This window comes from Solea solea, chromosome 8 (assembly GCF_958295425.1).
Source record: "Solea solea chromosome 8, fSolSol10.1, whole genome shotgun sequence".
NCBI classification, from domain to species: Eukaryota; Metazoa; Chordata; class Actinopteri; order Pleuronectiformes; family Soleidae; genus Solea; species Solea solea.
The window spans coordinates 11,057,408-11,082,417 of record NC_081141.1 but is presented as its reverse complement, the minus strand read 5'-3'; the positions used below and the strand labels follow the sequence as shown (position 1 = coordinate 11,082,417).

General features: G+C 39.3%; 1 protein-coding gene across 21 annotated transcripts in view; it reads left to right on the top strand.

Annotated features, from left to right (window-relative positions):
* Positions 1-25,010, top strand: part of kcnt1b (potassium sodium-activated channel subfamily T member 1b) — an 81,229-nt gene that overhangs the window by 36,733 nt on the left and 19,486 nt on the right. For 16 of the 21 annotated variants that reach the window (XM_058636461.1, XM_058636463.1, XM_058636446.1 and 13 more), the window contains 18 exons: positions 7,410-7,489; positions 9,061-9,163; positions 10,883-10,939; positions 11,041-11,089; positions 11,302-11,361; positions 11,957-12,031; positions 12,166-12,249; positions 14,987-15,081; positions 15,854-16,034; positions 16,317-16,481; positions 16,729-16,865; positions 18,392-18,455; positions 18,628-18,736; positions 18,819-18,927; positions 21,157-21,306; positions 21,410-21,645; positions 21,930-21,950; positions 23,780-23,993. In XM_058636461.1, coding sequence (XP_058492444.1) covers positions 7,410-7,489; positions 9,061-9,163; positions 10,883-10,939; positions 11,041-11,089; positions 11,302-11,361; positions 11,957-12,031; positions 12,166-12,249; positions 14,987-15,081; positions 15,854-16,034; positions 16,317-16,481; positions 16,729-16,865; positions 18,392-18,455; positions 18,628-18,736; positions 18,819-18,927; positions 21,157-21,306; positions 21,410-21,645; positions 21,930-21,950; positions 23,780-23,993 — 1,989 coding nt within the window. Of the gene's footprint in view, positions 1-3,924; positions 4,008-7,409; positions 7,490-9,060; positions 9,164-10,882; positions 10,940-11,040; positions 11,090-11,301; positions 11,362-11,956; positions 12,032-12,165; positions 12,250-14,986; positions 15,082-15,853; positions 16,035-16,316; positions 16,482-16,728; positions 16,866-18,391; positions 18,456-18,627; positions 18,737-18,818; positions 18,928-21,156; positions 21,307-21,409; positions 21,646-21,929; positions 21,951-23,779; positions 23,994-25,010 lie in introns of those variants that run through there. The other 5 variants (XM_058636462.1, XM_058636457.1, XM_058636453.1 and 2 more) reach the window with 2 other exon arrangements.

The window sequence follows — 25,010 nt, the reverse complement described above, 5'->3', positions numbered from 1 at the left end:
CCTCTGTGTCAGGCTGAAGGCATTATGTTTCTGGGTTGTCTGTCCATCCAACCATTCTTGAACATGATTTATTCAATTTTGGTATTTTTATTTTGACTCTGATGAACTGATGTGAATGTAGTGGTTGATTATTAACGGCCAAGGTCACTGACCTCACAAACCTGTGCCTAGTGAATGCGTTATTATGTATAGATTTGAGTGGCCAGTGGTCACCGTGGCTTGGTGGTAATTTTACATTTTTCTGCCGCACAGTCTGAAAGAAACATCACTGTCATATGTGAATATTCTGAATACTCTGAATATCTGAATCTGAATACTTATGTGACACTGCATGTTCCTGAATGCCATGCCTTTTAAATGCCATGCAATCATTGTTGGCTGTCTTTGTAGTGTGCGTGCACAGGGGCTCATACTTCACCTTCTCTGAAAGTGGCATTGTATGCAAGGAGAGGACACATTTTAATTCAATGTCATGTGCAAATTTGCAAGTTGTCATTCTCTCATCTTTTCTCTCCTCCACTCGTGTCCCCTACCTCTATTCTGTCCCCCATCTTTCCTTGTGCTCTTTTTACAATTTTAGTTTTATTGCAGAGGGTTAGTCTGTCCTAGCCTGCCTATTTTATTGTTGTATTTTGTTCTTTTTATGTTGGTTCATGTTCCCTCTTTCCCTTATTCTCTCCCTTTCCTCCTATTTTTTTTAACATACATGTTATATTGTTTGATTGTTGATAGGTTGATTTGTTGTCTCCATCTCTCATCTCTTTTTGTTACTCCTCTCTTTTTTCTTTTCCCCCTTTCTGTTCCCAACCTCTCCTCCATCTCCTATTTGCTTTCACCCCAGCCGACCTAGGCAGATGGCTGCTTGCTGCTTGATGTTTGAGTCTGGTTCTGTCAGAGATTTCCTCCTGTAAAAAAGGGAGATTTGATGGCCTAGTGCTTGCTCATTGTATGAGCTGTTGGGCTTCTTTCTTTCCTTGCCTTACCAGGCAAGACACCTTTAATATTTGTCCATCAGTGAGAGTGAATGCTCGACAGAAGCTGCCACTGAATACACACTCAGTCTGAGACTGAGACTTAACAGGGAGACTTTACATTATTGATATTTTACTGCTTACAGTCAAGAAAAATTTCAGCAGGTTACAAACTCTGGTTCACATTCCAACCACGTCTGAGACTGACTGTCCGGATCCAGTGGCAGCTTCTGTGTCGCTCTCGGTCGCTCTCTCTGATGGACAAAATGTCGACTTAAATCTTGACTTAAATCTTGACTTGATATTCCAACTTTATTCTTGAAATTTTGAGTTTAATCATGACATGTCAAGTTTAAAGTCGACATGTCGAGATGAATCTCTTTATGGCAAGAAAATGTTTTCTTCAAGCGTGGCCCTAATACTCCATCGTACATTTCCACTAAAGTATTGAAAGATAAATGATCTGCATAATTCATCAGTAGGTTTTTCTTATTACAGCTCTGCTCTTGCTTTGCTTTTTTTTAGTTATTATGCCTAGAAAATTATGCAGTATTATAAATTATCAATGACTAATTTATGGTACTTTTGTTTGATTAAACAAATTCACCCAGTACCTCAGTTACCTCACTGCACCATGAAACATGAACAACAGTGATATTACCTCAGGTTACTGCAAAATGTTGCTGCCCTTTACAATCAGGCCTTTGTCTTTGAGCCACATGATACCAATCATCGCAGCATTGATATAGTAATTGCAGATTTGTATATGGCTTCTTGACAGACTCGTACATGTGACAGGTCCTTTAAATGTGTGTTTTTAAAAGATTAAAAACCAAGTCATAAAAATATATTCTACAGTGCACTTACATTATAGCTCATGGAAAGTGTTGTCTTGGTCCTCAAACATATAGCAATATTTTCTGTCTACCTTCCACACATGTGTATCAGCTAAGATGTTTACATGATGTTAGGAAAAAAACTGAATTATTATCTTAACTGTAATTGTACCAAATCGAATATAATATAATATATAATCTGCTATAATAGAAAATGCCACAAGCAAAACATGGCAAAAATCAGACCGGTGCATTTATAGGAGAACGGATTTATGCTGTGTCATCTCGAGATTAATGGGTGTTTGAAAGACACAGATGAGTGATTGACATGCTACCAACCAGCCATCAGCCAAAGTTGTTTTTGGTCTGTGACGTAATTGGTCAACCTAGAAATCATCCAATACTAGCAAGCTGAAAGAGGGCATATCGCCAGTGCACCTACTGTAGCGGAGGCAGACACACTTCATTCAATAAACTGTTGAAAGCCTCAAAAAGTCTGCCTGACTAATGCTTGTGTACTCTGACAAAGACAGTGGTCCAATTAAATAGCGCATAGTCAAGCTTCAATCTTAGCACTAGGGATGTCCCGATAACATTTTTTGGGTCCGATACCGATTCCAATATCAAAAACTCGAGTAGGCTATCTACCGATACTGATATTGGTCTGATACAGTCATTTTAGACAATTTATGAACTATGAAACTGTTAACACATTTGCACTGAGTCATTTCAAAGACATAATTCTCCAACTGTGTAACAAATATTGGTCTCCCAAAAAGAAGAAATAAACAGCCCAAACATGACTCAGCTAAAATGGCTAAGCTGATTTTTATTTACACTTTTACAGCCTGTGCATTGTGAAGCATGCGATATATAGGATTTTTGGATTGTATCGGATTTTACATTTGTATCTGTCTAACATTCTATCCAGTGATTTTGACCAGTATTGGACCGATACTGACCGATAACGATTCCCCCCCCTACTTAGCACCACTTAACTCTGGAAACATACTTGTGTGAGATTTGATGATCAATGTTTCCCAAACCTCAAAATGTTGATGTCCTTAAATGTTTTGTATCGTCCACAAAAATTATTCAGTTTTAATGATTTATTTGTTAAATGGAACGAAGAAACCAGAACATATTCACATTTAAGAAGCTTAATAATTTGAAAGTTTCTTTAAATATTTAAAAAAAACATTCAAATCGATTATCAGAATAGATGACAATTTAGTAGTAGATCCTAATTAATTAATTGATGAATCATTGCACCCCTTAACGCAAAGTATACGCTATCCTCATGAGGCTTTACAGCTTTAACTTAAATTTGACAGAGTTCTTTACCAGGTCTATTATTTTTGCATTGTAATGAGGCTACAGGGCGAGGGCTTTTACTGTGGTGAGTGTCATATCCAGCTCAGTGGAAAAGAATAAAAGATTATTCTTTTGTTTTAGGGATTAGAATTAAAGATACTACGTCCCCCTATTACAAACCCTCAGGGAAGCTTCCTCTCATGCAACTTAAGTGGCCAGAGACAGTATTTGCCACATGTTGCTATGCCAACATGTGTGATCATTTATTTATTTAGCAATGGGTATTTTATATTTGTTTTACTGCTGTCAAATAGGCATTATATGACACTACAGGAAGCATCATTGCACCATTTCAGGACTTATAAGTGTTGTAACTTACCTCCACAGCTTCCATGATCATGATTATCCTCAGGTGATATTCTACTTGGTTAACTGACACTGTTGTTCACCTAAGTTTGTCCCTGTGATGCAATATTCCACGTGCCACAGTGCATCTGTCGCTGTTCGACTTAATTCTTTTTTTATGCAGGCTATCCTGAGGTCAGTGAGCTCTTTGCTTTATGTTCATTTACTGAGTTGTAGTTGTTCAGTGTTTCAGGCAAGGCATGCATGTAACTGTAATGCATACTGGCAATGGTCATGTGTACAACTGCGTGCATTGTGAGTCTGTGTGTTCTCCCCGTATCATTCATGCTGACTTCACATGCAAAAAAAGATATGTTTGTTTCCAACAATGTAACCATCCCTGCCACCATACTGTACTTCCATGTGTTTTTTTAAGTTGGCATGGTTGTTAAGCAGTATACCCACTGGAGGGCAGTGCAAAGTTGTCAACATCAACCATGGCGATCGTTGAGGTGGTGATACTGTACCCCTTATGGAAGAGGTAAAAGCAGCTTCATTGTTGTTGTCATTGGTTTTTTTTTGGCCAGCTTGCAGAATTGTTGAAATGTGTTCTCATTTCTCCCTATGGTTGACTGACCTTAACTATTGGCTACAATAGTAGTCCCATGAGTTCCCATGGTACTGCTTTGAATCTGCTGTTTTGTTTATGCCCGTAAGATTTCACAGAGTGCACATAAGGCCGAAATGAATATGGCCAGATGGTTTCATCCTCGAATATTGAGCATAAATGAGACATAACACCAAAAGCTGGATCTCAGCTCCAACTTTCCCTTCTGTTATACATTTGGCTCTTGTTGCTTTCACCATGAATAAGGACATATTGCGGACACAAGGCTCTACATATCATGTAAACCTGTTAGCTTAGCACATACATTAGCACCGTCAATTTATTGTGCCCGCATGTTAACATTCATGTCTAATGCCTTGCTTAGTATGTGTAAACCTTTCTAAGGTGCAGCCAGTAAACTCTACAGTATATGGATATTCAGACTACTTGTATTTACACTTGACTATAAGGCAAGTGTCCAAAGCTTGGTGGTGATGGTTTGAAGGTGACAGAGATGCCAAAGAAAATAATGTGAGTACTTGTATGGTTTTGTTGTTCTACACTGACTTGGATTCAAGTATTGAAGATGTTTTTTTACCCAAGTGCTCACACTGTTGTGTGTGTGGTCTTCTGGTCTTCCCGCTCAAGTGGTGACCAGAGTCCACGAACGTCGCGGTTCGTCAGTGTTTGTACAGAATGTTAACGTAAACGCTCCGCTAACATTTTCACCATTTTGATGGTAGTTTGACGACATATGACACATAAACACACATTAGCAGCAGTCTCTCCCTCTTCCTCTCAATCAGCAGCACCTGCAGCCTCACAGCAGGAGTCTGCTCCTCTTTCTCTTCTTCTTCTCCACTTCATTTCCTCATCTTTAGGAATTTTAGATGACGTTTTAGAGCTTTCTGTGTGTTTTTACATCCAGGTAAGACACAACGACGTCGCTGTTATCTAGCAAAACAAAGGCAGTAGTGTAGGAGCAGGTGGAGTAACTCACGAGTGAATGGGAGACCACAGTTAAAGGTGCTGAGAGTTTTTATCTTGACACTGTATTTGAGGAGGAGTTGAGCTAACTCTGTCTCCTGTGCGTCATGAAGCCATATTTTTAGACACGCCCACAGATTTTTAAAAAGACTAGTGGAGAAACTATTATCAGTTTTAACTCCATAGTTCTTTACTCTGCTCATATAATTTTTTCACATGTTCTCACCCACTTTTTTCTAACAAATACAATAGGTGGATACAAAAAAACCTTGCCTGGATGATTAAAAACTTAGGCATCATACTGTGGTCTTTGAGTGTCAAATGCTGACCATTACTTTTTTGGGAGGTTTTGTACTCACCACTTGAAATAAAATGATTGTGAAATGTGCACAGTGTAATAACAATAGAACCACACCTCTGCATTTGGATAGGGTTTTTCACAGAAAAATAACAACGTGATTTACAGGCTGCTGACTTTTTCTTCTGCTACCTTTTTTAAATGAACACGCTTTTCCTGTCACCAAGGCAAACACGTTTTCACCTTTTAAAAAAAATATTAATATAACAACAGACAGACTTCTTACTGACAGACTGCACAGCACGTGGCTGGTTTTGCATCCAGACAAGCAGGAAAAGCCTTTACATTTAATCATTACGAGAAGGGTGAACATGCTGCCAGATGTTTGCCATGCACACATGGTTCATTCACTGACTGTTCCTACAACTGTGTCAATGAATGAGTCTATGCATTATTGATCACTTGATTTGCTATCATGGTAGGGACGGTCTTTACTGCTTCACAGATGATGACGCAGTTGAGACATTGTCTTTATGTGGTTTTCATGGTGCTGTGCATTAGATTCGGATGGCGGCACGGGGATTGGGAGAGTGTGGGGTGGTCGTTTCCTATAACACAGTGCACATGTGCTCAATTCCTCGCACTGGAAACACATAACATGGAACAACATTGACGCACAAGTCAATATTTATTGTTTTGGAAGCTGTCACAGGGGGGATAAAGACAGAAACGGGAGAATAGCTGGAAGATGGTGCACACATACCGTCTTCCACCTACACACTTCATCTCCACAAAGGCTGCATACCTCCCTCAGGATTCATCGCTGTAATTGCCTTCTGCTCTCTCTTCTCCCGTGTTTTTTTGTGCTCTATATTCATCTTGTCAGACAAGGCTCCCTCCCTGAGCCGTGATGCCATTACCTTCCCTACATGCTCATTAGTGACCATGTCTGTATTACAGAGATCAGTTACTACACTACCTATTTGTATAATCTAGTAGCTACATCATCGTTTGCACTTGTGGTGATGAATGATCCAAGGTTAAGTTAAGTTCATGTAAGTTTAATACCTGTAGATTTGACACACAGTGTAATCACTAGAAATAAATCAAAGCTCTTTACATGTGTTTTTGTTTTGGAGACTATTATCAATTGTTAATTGACAGTTTTGTGAAGACCCAAGTGCCACATGCTGCTACACCAAATTATATTTTATATAGTGTGGCTAGATAGTGAATAAGTATATAAAATATTAAAATAGAAATGTTTGAAAACACTCCTCTTCCTCCTCCCATGTGTCTGTGTCATAGATGAATAGATCCGTTTGAAATTACGCCTCAGTGGAGCATTTAAGAAGCTGTAACCTAATTTAATCTCAGTATGTCATGTCTTTACAGTCAGTATTTGCATATGCATAATTGCAAGTACACCATGAGGAGAGTGCACTGTGTATGGAGAAAATAGGTCTATATTTAATTGTAATTCCTGCATTATTGAACAAGTTCCAATGTTGCTCAATAGGAATGAAGCTCTTGCATAATGTGGCTTATACTGTTTACTGTAAGGTAACAGGATTACTTGGCAGAAACTCTTGCAGACCTAAATTCCCATAAGGCACACTAGAAACATTCAACAAACACAATTATAGCAATTGCATGGTTAAAGTTACCAGCTGTATTTTGTCAGTAGGATACAGGAGTGTGAACCGAACAGAAACAAAGACTACATCTATTATTTATATTCAATCTGTGGCCGGGTGGTAAAATATGACACTAAGCTTCGTTTTCTTTTTCTGTGACACCTTTGGGACACATTCCGTCGTTTAAAAATATTTTTTCTTCATTACTTTGTAAAAAAATATGTTTGATGTTGCTATAGAAACTCTTACACAGGCACTGGTGTAACACTTGTGTAAAGGCACTTCTATGTACAGTAGTATCAGTAAACCCTCTGCATTGACAGTAACAATTGTTGGGAATGTGTTGACTGGGACCCTCATGATGTACATCAGTATCCATGTTTTAAGTTACATTTGTGTCCCTGTTGCCCACAGGGTGCAGGTGGAGTTCTACGTGAATGAAAACACCTTCAAGGAGAGGTTGAAGCTTTTTTTCATCAAGAACCAAAGGTCAAGTAAGTACAGCTGAAAGTGGTGATCATGCCGCCGTCCTCTTGCCTACAAAATCTAAGATCATGGAAGAAATAAAAGCACAATGTAGGAAATTTTGCCTGGTAATGTCATATTTTATTTTTATCTCTCCATTATTATATTAAATGCCTCATTGTAAATGGCTGTGTGTTGGGTGTGCAAACTGCCCAGCATAGAATAAAGAGTACAGTACGTCACATTTGTTGACAGGGGAGGAAGGGCTGCAGTCCTTTTTTCATTATGAGATAATGAGGAGACTCTGGTGCAGCTCGGTGGTCTGGTGCATTGTGTCTGGAAGCCAGTTTGCATCATGTTGTGCGTCTCTGCTAAAACATTTAGCTAACCCATCCTTGACACTGATGTAGGTTGATGTGACAGGCTCTGCTTCTCACTGCCACTTTAAGGAATAGTCTTTGACATAGAGCAACAGAGTCTGATGAAAAGCCTGTGTCTGAAGAGGTCACATCACAAGCGGTTATGTCGTTAAGGAAGCTGATTGGAAATGGATAAGAAGGCTTGCACCATCCTCTGTTTGCAGCCAAGTTTTTGTATTCTGTATATTTTTGGGATGTGCAATATTATTGGCACAACATCTGTATCGGCAGATATTGGTTAAAAAATGTTTTTACACATCAAGATCTGCTGATATGAATAATGACCACAACAGTGGGCTAAATAGGCAGCTAGCTCCTTGACTTCTACGCTATTGCCCTCTGTAACTATTTTTTTTTTTTACATTAAATTATTTTGCTCAATAAAATTGAAAAAAAAAAATGTGAAAAAATATTATGTTAATTTCACTCCATATCTCTGCAGTTTGACTCAGGGAAAAACATATGTATATATGTATACTATCTATTACTATTCTATTATATGTATACTATCTACTATCTACTATCTACTAACTATAGATATAGATATATATATATATATATATGTATATGTATATCGGTATCGTTTATCAGCCCAAGCACTCCTGCTATATCGGCATATCGGATAACGGCAAGTCCAGTATCGTGCATCTTGTGTATTTGGTGGTGCATGTCATGCTTGGCTATCAGTTTACAGATGATTGATTGTATCTATCAGCCAATAATAATCAGCCATGTCTGTGTGGTGATCATTATTTTACTGTGTGGTCCTTCAGCCAGTAAAAGTGCTGGCGTTATTCTTGGAGGATTTGGGAACTACCCATTAAGGGACATCAGTTGTGACAAAGTGCCAGAGCAGGATGGATGTGTATTAGTCACGCTTCAGGACTTTAACATCACTGTCACTGTAGGCCTCTCATTAAAGGCACTTAAACTTAAAGTGTTCTGGCTGGATCTGTTTCCAAAGAGGAAAAGTAAGGTGGCATCTGTTGGCAGCAGTAGACTTCTGGTTTGAACTTAAGATGGCAGACATTTAGAAAAGAAATGTGACACAATTACCAGACTATGTGTGGAGCTTTGAAGGTGAGCCTGTAAACAAAACATCAGAGATCAAAAACACCAGTTCAAGATGTTATCGTTTAAAAACTGTTTTGTCAAATGTTGCCGTGTTTGTCACTCCACAGGCCTGAGAATCCGTCTGTTCAACTTCTCGCTCAAGATTCTCACCTGTGTTCTCTACACCGTGAGAGTCACTCTGGACGACCCCGAGCAAATCAATAGCCCATGGTGAGTGTCACACTCCATCTCGTCTCCCAGTCCATGTGTCTGATGTGTCCACTGGTTTTGGACAGATGCTTTTTGACACGTGATTTGTTTGATGTCACATAATGTGCCACTTCCGCTAAGTCTTTTTTTCTCTGTCATCTTCCCACTTTCTGAGAGCTGTAACTAATGATGATCTTCATTATCAGTTCATCTTTTCATTACTTTGATTGATCAAAGTTCTGTAAAATGTCAGACAATGCTGAAAAATCAATCTGTGCTTTCCAGACCTCAAATAAGTGCCTAATAGCAATCAATAGCAATAATTGAGCAGTCAGTTAGTAATCTAATAATTGAGGCCTTATTTATTTGATTAATTCCAACCAGGTGGTTTACTGTCTGCCTGAGAATTGTTCTATGAAAAAGGTGCATAAACCAGCAAACATTAAAGAAATCAGGGGAGCAGTATACTGTATATGCATCTCTCAGGCCAGACTTATACATGCTGTTCAAAATGCATACACACCTCAGGGCTGCCTCGCATATCCTTTGTGTGGGTTAGGCTTGTCAGTGTGCACAACCTCGGAAATGAACATGATGCCGGCACAAGATGCAAGACTCGCACGAACAGTAAGACGCAGTGTCTTCATCATCACAAATTGATCTCGCATGCAATCTATGATAGAGACACGATCCCTTTTCCTGTTGTGATCCTAGACGTTGTCGACAGTCTGAGTTCTGTTGTGTGCCCTCTAGTACACATTTTTTTCAATCTGATTAAGATCAATCTGATGAGAAGTCACAACATCCCTGTTCACCTGGATGCAAAAATAAGTAATACGATTATGATAGAATAAACCATTTTGACATGTGCACAGTTGTCCAATTGTCCATAAATAGTTGATGAAGCTTTACTTCTGCCTGTGTTCTCAAGAAGTTTTTCACAACTGTTTTTGCTGCTCGCCCTCAGATATTTCTCCTCTGCTCCTGCGCTGATTTCTTTTCCCTCCTCTCTGTGACTTTTAATTTCTGTTTATTAGTTTCTTTTTTTTATTGACCTACCCACACGGTCTTCCTCAAACAATACTTTTGTTTCTCCTGTTCTCTGTAATGATACCACTGACTTAGCGGTCCATACTGCTCCTTCTTTGATAAACAGAGGCGGAGGGCAGGGGGACATTTACATCAAACCAAGTGCATTTCATTTACTGCCCTATAATCTGTGGTTCCTTTAAAGACTCTAATAAGAAAGCTGTGTTGGCTCCCAACCAGTTTTTCATTACCGTATGGTTACCCATACAAAGACATTGTGAGCGGGTCAATTGCTTACATGAACACTGATCAGCATAAACCACCTCTCTCTCGAACAGAATTACATTTCTGTCTGAATGAACCATATCAGACCAGAGCATTTGAACAGGCATAATTACATAAAGCATTTTTAAACTGCTCAGGCTTTTATTGCAATTATTTGTGTTTATGTAAACATGGCTATTGTTTTAAGGATTAAATATTAACACAGTAATGCTAACTTTTACAAGCTTTTTTACCCTCACTGGGAAAGTTGTAGATGGTCTTGACTTTGCTTAGTGCCGACAGGTTTCAGAGGCATGGGGTTTGTTCTTTATGGCATCACATCAGCTAATGAAAATGTTTCCCAGTGGGCAGGTTTCCACTCCCACTCGCAATTACACTTTATTTATCCTTGTGTATTTTTCCTATTTTCTTTTTTTTTTTTAACAGCACATTATGTCACAACAACAGTGGGACAAATCTATCAGATTCAACACAAATCAACTGGTATGTTTCAGATTCATTTAACTGTAACACGAAACGTGTTGTCTTTGATGGAATAAAACACTGAGGAGTGAGGAATTAACTTTGTCTTGGGTTTTTGACAGGCACCTGATTTTCTCGGTGAACAGACGGGTTTCTGTGTGGGCGATACAGGTGAGAGTGTTCAAGTGAAAGTGCTCATAAATCTAATTTGTCCTGCATGAACTCAATGTGGATGCAGAATTCAAGCCAAAAACACTTCCACCCATCTATTAAATAAAAGAATTGCAAAGCAAAGTAGTTTGTCAGTGAAGACTGAGGAGCCAGAGGAAAGGAATTTACAACTGCTTGGCTCATTTATCTCCTTGTCTCCTTCTCCTACTAAGGTGTCAGTGGCCTTAATCAGTTTCTTGGAGACCATGCTTATCACATATCTGAGCTACAAGGTAAGAAACCGAGTCCACACAGCACACTCTGAGCTGATGTTTTGCCGTTGTCTGAATAATGTCTAGTGCTTTTCCTGCTTGGTTCTCTCATGTGGGCTGGCAGCTTTCGGGGTTGAGTCCAAGTGCTGGTGCCAAGGCATCTATTAGAGAGTCTCTTGCCCTCATTTTAGAGTGGGACATTACTTTGCTGCAGAAACAGTCTATGCAAACAATGCACCTTCATTTTAAGAAAGTATCATATAATTGTTTGTAAATACGTTTCCACAAATAATAATGACCCTGCATGTGAAGAGGATTGTCCTGATTGATATACTAATACACAGGTGGAAAACAATTCTCCCTTCTCCAAATATAACAGATAACTTCATCTGGAGTCAGTGTTGCGCTGTGCTCCAGATACGCCATGTGAAAGTGCATTTCGGTTGCATTTGACCTTTAACCTCACCATTTGTGTTCATAAGAACAATACTGTTGTTACGCGGTATTGTTCTCTCTTCACAGCTGACTTCCTCCATTGGTCATCATAACTGCAAACACAGCAGTCTGCCCTTTCACTGGTTCATTAAGTTTTTTCCCTTCAATTTTAATATTTCAGGGAAACATTTGGGAGCAGATCTTTCAGATAACCTTCATATTGGAGATGATCAATTCAGTGCCATTTATAATCACTGTGAGTAATTTTATATTTAATCAACTGACCAGTTTTTGTGTTATAGGAAAAAGAATCCTATTGTGAATCAGGATTTTTAACGGATTTGTTTTTCATGTTCTAATATTCTTTCTTTCCTTCCCATCTTCGTCAAGATTTTCTGGCCTCCATGGAGAAACATATTTGTCCCCGTATTTCTTAACTGCTGGCTAGCCAAAGGAGCCCTGGAGAACATGATAGTAAGTTGTTATTTTTATTTTTTAAATAATTAGTTCTAACAGGCAAATGCTGTCAGGCAAAAGGGGTTATAGCCATAGCCACATAACAAAAGGCTAACTCCGACTTATTTATACACTATATTAAAAACATATTTGCTTCATAGTTGTTACCGCCTCCATCAGTAAAATGTGTATTATACTGACTTTATGTAAAATCCTTCATTCAGATTTATACAAATTACACAGTTATTAAATGAGGCAGCAGTAGACCAATGGCTTACGTGTCCTCAAGAGCAAAAATGACAGATTTTGTCTGTGGTCAGTGTATGAGCGATTTACACGGCAACACATACGTAGCACATACGTCCCTAAAGGTTGTCTCATGCAGGAAAAAGCAGGAAACCTATTCTTAAAATAGTGTATATTACACTTACTAACTATCCCCTGACTAAAGTGAGTCTTTGGTAATGATTTAAATGTTTCCGATATTGCAAAGACCCATATTTTTCGCCTAGATCTCAGGACATCCATTATCATTAAGTTGGTTTCTCTGGATGATGAAGGTGAAATAGCTCATTTACATATATGATGTTAATATTTGCATTACACTAATTGTATAGGTATTGCAAAAAGAGCATAGACAAGGCTTGGTTGGTTTCAGCACTGCAAGCTTTCAAGGAAGATAATCCCTCTCGTGTCAGCCATGTTGAAGCTCACGACTAATACTGGCTGCAAGGCTTGAATTGGTTTATTCAATTATCTGAACAAAATTCAATTTTGAAGGTGAATCTCTTTCCTACTCGTTAGCTGACGCTGTCTTTAGGTGAATGCACCTAATTTGTGCACTGGCTATTGCTGTCCCTTTTAAGCTTGTTTTATTGGCGTCATCCATTTGTTTGGTGTTGTTATCAGAATGCTGTTTACTTTGATGAATCAGCCTGTTCAGCTAATTAGTTGACTATTAAAGAAAACAACAGCAGATCTGGTTAACTGAGCTGACTGTTGTCTGGTTTTAAGATCAGATGTGTCAGGGAAAAAGACGTAGTTTTACATTTCACTATAAAATAAAATAAATCCATCTTAGGTTGTTTGGGCTGTTGCAGTTTTCATTTTCATGTGGTATTTTATCTGAATGAGTATATAGACAACTAAATGTCACATAAATATATCTGCATTATTCCACCAGCTGCAGTTACTGGAGGTTATTAGTAGAGCAGAGCTGCACACTGTACAAACTCTCACTTCATTGGAGACTTTTAATAAGGTATATTGAAGTAATGAATCACATTTAGTAGTAGCAGCATATTTTGAACAAAAGCAGAACCCTGCATCAAGGCAGGTCAGCCAAAACATAAATAAGCTACTGTAAGCAAAGCAATACAGGACAATGCACTGCAATGCAACACAAGAACACACTATACAAAGGGTCAATTATGTCAGATATGCAGAATTACCATAGGCGCAAAGTCACCTGGGATTTATGCATTTAAAGAAGGGGTCTCCAACAAGTAGCTTGCAAGTTCCCAGTAGTTCCCAGAACGATTTTGAATAAATATCTAATTGTGATTATTTTGACAGGAATTGCGATATGATTCACAATTTCAGAGGGAATGGTAAATTTTTACATCATTATTCATCGTTTTCTCATTCAAAAAGCATATTTAAAATGATTACTGTGTGATGTTTGTGCAGAACTGTGAGAAACAAAGCTTCTCTCTTCAGTCTGGAGAATAAAATAAGATGAAGTGATATTTTGACACTGCAGTCGACTGTATTGCAGTTTCGATAAAAAATTTGGATTAATCCGAAATGACTGCTCTCTCTCAGCTGTAGTAAGGTCGCCCGATCATAAAAGCCATATGCAGTGTGTCTCGGCACAGAAAAGTCAGAAGTAGAATAAGTAAAAGTAGTAAATTGACTCGGAGAGCTCCGCGACGTCGTATTCTGGGGAGCGCTATCTTGGATTACAAATGTTAAAAAACATGAGTAGCTCTCAGCCATTTTCATTTTGTTAAAGTAGCTCTTAAAGGTCGGAGACCCCTGATTTAGTGCATATCAGCTGGTGGAGTGTAAGCTCTCGCTTTGATTCAGATGAGACTATGCCAAAGGAAAACAACTCAAGTCTTTTGTTGGGCCAGATGGTTGATCAGCACATGGTGAGAGAGCTGTGGCGGTTTAAAGAGGCGCCTGCTGCTAACAAGGTGCAACAGGGAAATTAATTGTGAGCTTCTTCAATTTCAAGATGAACACATAGCTAATGTAAAAGAAGAATATATGCTGTAGAAGTAACACTAAACCAGTACTTCTCAAATAGTGGGGCGGGCCCCCCTGGGGGGGCATGAGAGACAGGGCAGGACAACTCATACAGCGCTTTATACAGATAAATAAATAAAAATGATCAGGTTCTCAATAGTATTTCAATTCGGGGGGGGCGTGAAAACATTCCTGTCCTCTGGAGGGGCATGACAGAAAATAATAGAGAAGCACTGCACTAAAATGTGTGAAGAAGAGAGAACCTGATGCTTTTTTGTTACCGGGATAGCTTCAATTGTGTTGGAGACATTTTGGTTGTGAGATTCCACTAAATTCTACGCACTAAATGTTTACTTAAAATATGGACAGTGACTGACTTTTGTGCTTTTTTCCCACAAATGCTTTTGAGCCTGAATTAGAGAAAATAGAAGAGGTAGTACTGTACCAATCAGTGTTACGGAAGACGATGAAACCTGCCTTTATGTATCTCTTTGCATCTGTCCAGAATGATTTCCATCGTGCCATCCAGAGGACCCACTCTGCCATGTTCAACCAGGTGTTCATCCTCATCTGTACATTAATGTGTCTGGTTTTCACTGGGTGAGTTTTGAGTCACATAAATGCCTCTTTTACCATGTTTGGTTTCATGACATCCAATGCAAAATCTAGTCCCCAAACTTTCTGCCTATTCTGTTTTTTATATTTTCTTATATATTTTTTCCCCCTCTAAATCATAATATCCAACACAATTGGCTGCAGATTAATTCATTAAACTAGAGACTGAATTGTGGCATGCTGTGGAGTTGTAAGTAAAACAAACAAATAAAAATTCCCAGTGAAATTGCAGCATATTTCAAAGGAAAATGTAAATGAATGTAAATGAATGTAAATGGCCTCTGGCCATCATTGTTTCATAGTTTAAAGTATTCTGTGGCCAAAAGTTGTGATAAGCAGCCAAATACAATGTGTTACCCAGAAAGACACAGGCTCTAAAATATAGTTGATAAGCAAGAGAATAGGAAAATAAATCATACCAAGAAACATTGTTAAACTGATGGAACACCCTGTGAAGGGTTTTGGCTATGATGTCTATCCTTCTTGCCTTTTTGACATCTCATTAAGTTCAACTCTTATAACTCTTATCAGCCTTGTCACCCTTGGCCATCACCCAGTGTCTGGTCAGATATTCTCACCTACCCCTGCCCAGGATCGCTGTATTGACTTCTGTGCCCTTTAATCTTTAGCAAATTGAATTTAGATACCTAATCTACTGATCAAAATTATAATGCTGACATAGATTCCTGTGTGTGCCTGTGTGTGTGTTTGTCTTTACTTGTCAGAGACATACTGTATTTCTTTTTTTTTTCTATAGAGCTTGTGGGATCCAGCACCTAGAGAGAGCTGGGAAGAACCTGTCCTTGTTTGACGCGTTCTATTTCTGCATCGTCACCTTCTCCACTGTTGGATATGGGGATGTCACGCCTCAGATTTGGCCCTCGCAGCTGCTGGTGGTCATTCTCATCTGTGTTGCTCTAGTTGTCCTTCCATTGCAGGTAGTTATCATAGCACTACGTAATCTCTATATAGACTCAGCATGTGACTGTGATGAATCTGTTCATCACTTCAGAATATCTTAAGTGTTGACTCTCTTGTCTCTGTGGAGCAAACTGGAAGAGAAACTGAGATTAGCTTTTGTTCTTACAGCATCAGCAGTTTTTCACTCCAGAGCTTTTCCCATCAGTGTCCAGACAGCAAATCCATCTTTCTCTTTATAATTTATTTCCTTATTCGTGTTGCATTTGACATCACATCAATATTCATTGTCATTTTGTCAGTTTGAGGAACTAGCGTACCTATGGATGGAGAGTCAGAAGTTAGGAGGGAACTACAGCCGGCACCGGGCACAGACAGAGAAGCACGTGGTGTTGTGTGTCAGCTCACTGAAGATTGACCTGCTGATGGATTTCCTCAACGAGTTCTATGCTCATCCTAGACTACAGGTACAATAGAAACTAACTGTTTAATAATATAATGTATTTTCTGTTGCTGCCAAATTTTCTCCTGCAATAAGAGATTTCTATTTTAGCTGGTTCACTGATTTGAATTGCGCAGGTCTGTGCCAAACTCTAACTCCGTGTTCTGCATGTTCAGCCAGGAATATTTAATATATAAAAAGACTTAAAAAACTTCAAACTTGACAAAAAGTTCTCGGGGGATTTTAATAGCCGTTTTGTCTCTGTCGTGCAGGACTACTACGTGGTGATTCTGTGTCCAACAGAGATGGACATTCAAGTTCGCCGTATCCTCCAAATCCCTCTGTGGTCTCAGAGAGTGATCTACCTGCAAGGATCTGCTCTCAAAGACCAGGACCTGATGAGGGCCAAGTAGGTGAAAGCATGACATTGATCCTTGACAGTGGATCCTTCATTTAGCCAAATTTAAGAATTGTTGATGACTTCTCTGACTGAATTAGTAGTATATCCAGGTGTCAATGCAAGGCACAAAGGTCAGTTGGACATTTTAAACATTTATCTTATCATTGCTGTCAGGCATAAAACTTGTACCTCTATATTTTCTTTTCATAAATCAATTATCTTGATTCATTTTTTCACTTCCTATAAATGAAGCCTAGCCTCAGTTCTGGCAGGACACAGTAGTAATGCACCTATGCAGCTATGATCCGCTGACAGCCAGCATTTAAATCAGACTCTTCCCCCTCTCATTTGTTGCTACACCAGCACTGCCTCACACTGCTGCTGCTGGCAAAGCTTTGCCACCATCACTTTAGGCTTCACCTCAGTTTTATGGGCTCAAAAGTGTGGAATGATATTTACTGTCTTGCTTGGGCTTATTCTTGTGCGAGGTTTCCTATGTTGTGCTCCCTGTTTGGCTGAGCCTGCTGCTTGGCCAATCCTGGGAGCACAATGTAGGACACCTCACTCTAGAGTGGTGGCAAAGCTTTGCCAGCAGCAGAAATGTGAGGCAGCTTTTCTGTAAACAGGACCCATGGATGAAGTGATAACAAAAATCAACATTACATCACATCTATCCCATTCAGGAACATAATATCAGGAACACCTGGAAGAAATACCATTTGGCACAAAGGTCCTTGTGGAAGGATGACCTGTTTAGAATAAGGTGGCCAAAGGTTAAAGTCACAGTTTCCTCATAAAACAAGATGGTGGCTATATCTCCATAAAGATCCCTACTTTAATTTAGTAAATTTTCAGCCCTCCACGACCCTCAAGTGTAGGATAAAGCTGTAGACAACGAGTGAGTGAGATATAAAGTGTGTGAACAGGCGATGCACATTGGCAATACAAAGCCACCTCAGTGTAGTAAAAGACAGAGATCCATTTGGACCATTTTGCTGCCCACTGCTTACACATCAGTGTAATGGCATGTCACTCTTCATTTACACACATCGTGATAGATGACAGTGGAACATACCTGACCTTTACATATCGCACTGGTTTTACTACTGGTTTTATGGTAACATCAGGGGGTCGTACAGTTTACTGGCAGATGCTGTTTTTCACAATAAGACAATTAGATACTACAGCAGTTTCCCACACTGAATGAGTAAAATCACTCAGCCACAGAAGCCTCTTAAACACACCAACCCTGCTTTTCTTATTTTAATTATATCACACTGTAGATCTCTTAGAGCTTGTTGTAATATATTAACTGAGAATGAGACCAAGAACAGACTGTTTTCATGCCAGAATGGGGCTGTTGACCTTTTCAGTCATTGTCGTGAGACGTTGGCACTCATCCTTGGCTAGCTTTTCTTTAAAACATTGCTTTCATTAAATGAGTGCCCTGCATGGATCAGTTGCCTCTCTGTCAGTTACTAGCTCATCACCTTCACTGTGTGCCTTTGTTTGTCCTTCTCTATGTCGATCCTCAGGATGGATGATGCTGAGGCCTGCTTTATTTTAAGCAGCAGGAACGAAGTTGACCGAACTGCTGCAGTGAGTCACATCAACGGGAATTTATCACAATCATAATACATTTAATATCAACCATATTCTTTATTGAGAGTGCACTGAGTCTCTAAGGCAAAATTCAAGGTCCATAAAAGTAAAGATCCATTTACAAATGGGCCACTGCACGAATAAAATAAAACAATTTCCTTTTCTGCAGGATCACCAGACGATTCTGAGGGCCTGGGCTGCAAAGGACTTTGCTCCAAACTGTCCTCTCTACGTCCAAATCCTCAAACCAGAAAATAAATTTCATGTTAAGTTTGCTGGTAAGTACATGAACTGTTGCTGTCATTGTTTCCACATGTGACACATTTTTAAATCTAACCGATTATAATCTATCTTAAACAGATCATGTAGTATGTGAAGAAGAGTTCAAGTATGCCATGTTGGCGCTCAACTGTGTGTGTCCAGCCATGTCGACCTTAGTCACTCTCTTGGTTCACACTTCCAGAGGACAGTGAGTATCTCCTGTAAACCGTATCAGTTGTTATGGTCCTGTCATGTTTACACTCATTTTATTCAGAGGCCAGATGGCGAAAATGCAATGTACCCTCACCAATACCTCATTAAAACAATGCTCCAATGTGGAAATTGAAAGCTAAAAAAAAACAGATTTTTTTTGCCTGTTCAACCTTATTGCCCTGCCTGTTCTAAGATCTTATTATAGAGGTGGTGATTAATTAGTCTGTTGTATCTATTAATGTTCATCCTAAGTGATTTGATCACTGTGGTGTAAGTGCATCCTTTTCCTTTCTTGTCTTTTTTAACCATTATCCACTCAACTGTGATCCAAGTATCCTAGTGATACAGGATAATTAGGCGTTTTAGGTCACGCAGCTGAAGAGTCCACAGCTGCACTGACACTGAAAGCAGTTTTTCTACATTCAGTTCTGGCATGAGGTCCCTGAAGGACTCGCCAGTCATTGTGTTATGTTTCTATGAAACAAGATGTAATAGACACAAATGATTATTTTACCTGTCTGTGAGAAAGGGACAGGTAACTTTATCATACATGATACTTGTCACCAGTAATGAATCCCAGATAATCTAATGGCTTAAGAGTGGTGGCAGTAGCATGTCTGTAAATTAAGTCACTATAATCAAGAACTACCAAAAAAAAGATTGGTGGATTGAATAATCTTGTTCCTGTGGGTTAGAGGAAAACAGGATTTATTTATATATTTATGTACTGTAAAAATAGTCTAAATTTTGACATAATCGCAGGTGATTGTGGTGTTTGAACATGAACCTATTACCGCGCCAGATGCCTAAACCGTCCAATTTTAAGCATTGCTTTATTTGCACACTAAATGTGTCCTGAATGTGTCTTTTGATCTGTCCACTCAAAACATTATTGAGAAGTTGTCTGGGACACGCGTGCCCACATTTTTTAATATATGTCATTGCAAATTAAAGATCGCCTACTCCGCTGACATATTCTGACAGTGAACGCAATATATTCTTATATTTCGCAATCTCCAATCGTAAAAATCTTTAAAGTTAACGCTAACAGTGAATATCCACTAAGTCTAACCTGATTATCCTAACCCTAACCTCAGTCCGTTTCTTTGCCCTAATCTTAGCCTCAGTCCTATCCTGCCACAAGTAGAGTCAATTGAAAGCCCGGTGCATTTCTTTTAGATGCGTGGCAGTTTATGTAAATGAGTTGCAGGAGCAGACCTCAGCACCTCAGCTCACCTGAAGACACTCTAGAGTTTTCTTAAGTTCCCCTGACATGTTTATGAAAATTAACCAGAGAGCTGGTGGCTCTCACCTTGACATTACTCACTTTGATTTGATTCAACTCAAGCCAATCATATAATTTCTGCCTCCAGAGCTCAGCCCCTATCAAGCCATAAATAAAGAGTTTTCCTGGCTTTGAGTGCTCCGTCAAAATTTAATATCCTTTTATTCATGGGGGCAGACTTGTTCCCACTTAATAATTAAAATTAGAAGAAAAAAGACTGATACTCCCACAGCTGAGGTTTTTTACACACCTGGACACCACTATATACTGCTGTCACTGTGGAGTCAGTAAACATTCCACCATTCCCTTTAAGGCTTTAAAAAACAGCATTGTGATTTAACTTTCTCTGTTTTCTTCACTGCAGAGATGGAGCACCGTTAAGAAAACACTTACCTTGGGGCTAGAAATGTAACAGTAATAGGGGGAAAGAAAAATAAAGTATGACCAAACTGATGAACATAGGAAGTAGGTGGTCTGCACTCCCTTTAATTTGTTTGCCATAGTTTAAATAAAACTGGAGAAATGTATGGGGTTTCTTAAAGACACCATAAGAAGAGACTTCAATCACAGGGCAGTTCAGGGAGAGGGCACTCTTATTGGCTGTAAACACAATAAATCACGTCATGTCAATACAGGTAAAGTGTATCGGAGATGAAGACATCACCTGTGTCTTATATAGGGATGGGTGTTGAACCTCAGTACGTTTGACTAGGTATGGTGCTTCAATAATTTTGTGGTATCAAGTGGAATTCCACTGTATCACCTAATATCAAAAATTTGTTATATAATAACACATTTTTATTACATTTTTATTAAAAATGTGTTATATAATAACAACATTTTCTATAATAATATCAAGAAGCAGCAGGACTATCTGATCCTGCTAAATGCAGCTTTAATGTAATTCATGTCATGATTATTCTGATAATTCTCTTCCAGGGAGGGGCAGCTGTCACCAGAGCAGTGGCAGAGGATATATGGACGCTGCTCAGGGAACGAGGTCTACCACATCCGCTTGTGTGACAGCAAATTTTTTGGGGAGTATGATGGAAAAAGCTTCACCTATGCTTCCTTCCACGCCCATAAGAAGTTAGTTAACCTTTTACCAGCTCAGTCTGGGCACCAGATTATCATACGTAATCAGGTACAATATGTCTTGAGATTAATGTTGCATACCCTCTTAACTGCACAGGTACGGTGTGTGTTTGATTGGTGTGAAGAGGGAGGACAACAAGAGCATCCTCCTGAACCCCGGCCCGCGCCACATCATGGCTCCCCCGGACACCTGCTACTATATCAACATCACCAAGGAGGAGAACTCAGCCTTTATCTTCAAACAGGAGGAGAAACACAGCAAAGGTCTGTCCGTCACTGGCCTGTACGACGCCCCCTCCAGGCTGCCTGTGCACAGCATCATCGCCAGCATGGGTGAGAGTGAAAGAAAACAAAAACAACCTTAAGGTAGTGAAGAAAAACAAAAACACAGAGGAAAATTGAAGGTACAATTTGTAGTTCCATAATAGGCTTAGTTTTGATTGGCCGAAGAGAAAATGGATGCTTTATTGTTTATTTACTCCAAATAGTTTGACGGCTGCCTTGACAATGTCATATGCTTTCAGGGACTCTTGCTATGCATGAGTTTATTTCTTACATGCTTCTTTGGTTTGTTGGCTGAAAATATTGTGTTGTGCTTTTTCTTTGACCTGTGAAAGTTGATCAGACCACTTCCTATGGTAAGTTTGTGCATGGTGCATCACTCTCTTGAACTTATTTACTAGCTCTGAAATGTTCTCAATTTATATTACGCCACTCACAGTACACCACACTTACATTTTCTTATTGTTTGCCACCTCCCTCAAGTCTTTTGTGATTTTCTTTAAGTGGAAATAGACAACTTGTCGTAAACTTGTCATCATGATGTTAAAACTGATTGCACAGTGTAACGGCAAAATAAGATTAACAATGTCTGTGCTGGGGAGGGGATAATATATGACTGCACCAGTCGTATATTATCCAATTTCTTATAAAATATAAAATTCTTGTTTTCCAGATGGCCAACGCACCATTCTAGTGATTTATTGTATAGTGCAGCAAAGTGGAGCCTGCATCTTTCCAGTCATTCATCCAGTCTGAACCTCAGGAATATAAGGAAATATTGATTTCAGTGTTATTTGGTCTATTTTTTATTTTCATAACTCATGCGTTGCTTGCTTTTACCCTGTAATGCGCTTGGTCACTGTAATGTGGAATTTTACGGTAACATTACACACAAAGGAACTGAGTTACCTATTCCATTAACGAAACAAACAGACTAGTGTTCACCTTGTGCCTCGTGTATATCCCTAATAAAGGAAATGGCAGGTGGTGGATCAGACTAATTGACGAAAAGCAACTCAAAAAGACGAAGAGAAAAAGAATCCCATGATAGAGGGACAAAGGAGAGTGATAGGAACAGAGATAAACAATGAACACAAAGTCACCTGGGGAAGAGAGCTCCGGGAATGTATACACTTCAAAAACAGTATACAGCTTGCCTTCTTTCTGCTTGATCAGTAAATAACACAGCCAGCCTGCGTGTCAATACTGCAGGATTTGTCAACATTTGTCACATTGTGATTTGTGGTGTTCTGCTGTAGACAGTTGTAGGGCAGCTGGCTGGTTTTACAGACAAGTTCTGCTTATCATTACACATCACATCACATCACTCCAATGAAAAATACCTGCATCCAATCTCGGAAACACAGTCTAGATTGTCTGTCATCGAGTTAGTCTGTATTTTGGCGCTTACCTTTGTAAATGTTTGCTGTTGCACTTGAGACTCGTGACAGCTCATGCATTAAAAAACTCATAGTTAATGGCTTTCTGTCAGCGTGTTCCTCCTCTTTTACTCTCTACACAGACTGCTTGAAAGCCTGCTGCAAACTCAATTGCTCAAACTAGGAATGGAAATCAAAAGGTTCAAAAAATGTCTCTCGCCTACAGAATCAGAATATTCACATGCAGGATTTTAGGTTTATGGAGATCGTGTGCATCCTTGCAGGACTATGCGACTGCTGCTTCTTTCAGAATATGACCCAGTACTAATACCTCCTTGAACCACTAGGGACAGGAAAGTTGTCTGTTGCCATTTAAATGAAAGATCCCAATCCCATCATGTATCTGAAATACATGATATATGTGTTGTACTTCATCATACATCATATTGCAAAGCACTAATATGATGTAGGTTAAGATTATATTTATTGACTTACACAATGCTTTTTGCATGTCGTTGGTGGAAGAGAAATCACTTGATTCAGAAAGCAATACATTTTCTCCTCAAGGTCAAGCAGTTGAGCTCAAGTGAAAGGAACGTATTTTGCTAAGATGCTGAACAAGCTAAACATGGAGCTAATATACCTCCATATAGGGTAAAAAGATGTTTTTCCATAATCATATGGTTGTGATCCAATTGTGATGTTTACTGTGTTGTGCAAAAATCCCCTATTGCCCTCAAACCAAATGGCAGTAAAATTGCTTTTGCTTAGTGGGTTTACACATGCTAATGTTATGCTACCTTTAGGCACTGTAGCCATAGATCTGCAGAACCCCGATCCGCCCGAGGAAAGCAGCAAGCTGACCTTGCCGACAGAGAATGGCTCTGGAAGCCGCAGACCAAGCATCGCGCCGGTTCTAGAGATCGCAGATTCGTCGGCGATTCTGCCCTGTGACCTCCTCAGCGACCAATCAGAGGATGAAACAAACCAGTCGGATGAAGAAGGCTCTGTAGGGTCAGAGTAAGTAGCTGTGGTGATGATGAAAGACCAAATGTGCTTAGACCTAAAGAAATTTATAGTATACGATATATCTTGTGATGCAGCAGTAAAAAAGTCAAGCGTCCTAATAGAACAAGTGACCTGTGCTGTATTCTTGATTGATCTCACCGGCTCACCTTCCCCTCTTAACGCCTCAGTGATTGGAAGACGAGAGATGAATGGGTTTGGAATAAGTGTGCAATCTGTTTGTCGTGATGCTGTGTGGTGCAGAAGTGTCAGTGATGAATGTGCGTGTTACAACAGGGTTGTCAGCACTTTTCCTCTTGAGTGAGGCGTATACGCTGCGCTTCCTCATATAAATCCCCACCTCGTGTCTCTAATCCTTCAGCTGGTCAGACAGACAATCGCCCTGATAGTTCAGCAAGTCCAACAAATCACTTAATCTCAGGGCTTTGTTCCTCTCTTCTGTCACTGTGTGTGGTTTCATAACATTGAGATGAGTTGAGTACTCAGATTCTCCGTTTCTCTGTTTAACCCTGACATCAGTGGCTCTCGGAAACAAACAGTGTTTGAGAATTTAAACTCAAGGTCCCACAGTGCCATCATGTGGTGATCAGGTTGCACCTTTGATTCGAGTCTCTTCTATGAGCAAGCTATAGAGGGCACTGTGAAAGTGAAGAGGGTAATTACAGTTGATACTTTACAAATCAGAGAAGAGGGGACTCACAACCAACTTGACAAACAAAATGAGGCATGATTAAAATCTTCAAAAACATTGTAATGGTCAATTAAGTCAGTTTTGAGGAAGGAGTCAGTCAGCATTAGAAACACAAGCTCTTTTCATGCAGCTGCTCTATTTATGAATTGAAAGGCAGAAACAATGTGCTTTGTCAGTCATGTAATTTAATATTATGAGATTAGGGATTGAGCATTTCTTTGCGATGTTTTTATATAAATGTGAAAAGCATGGAAATTTTAAAATAGAAATCTTTACATTATTAAAAACAAAGGAAATCAAAACACTGTGAAGTGGAGGCC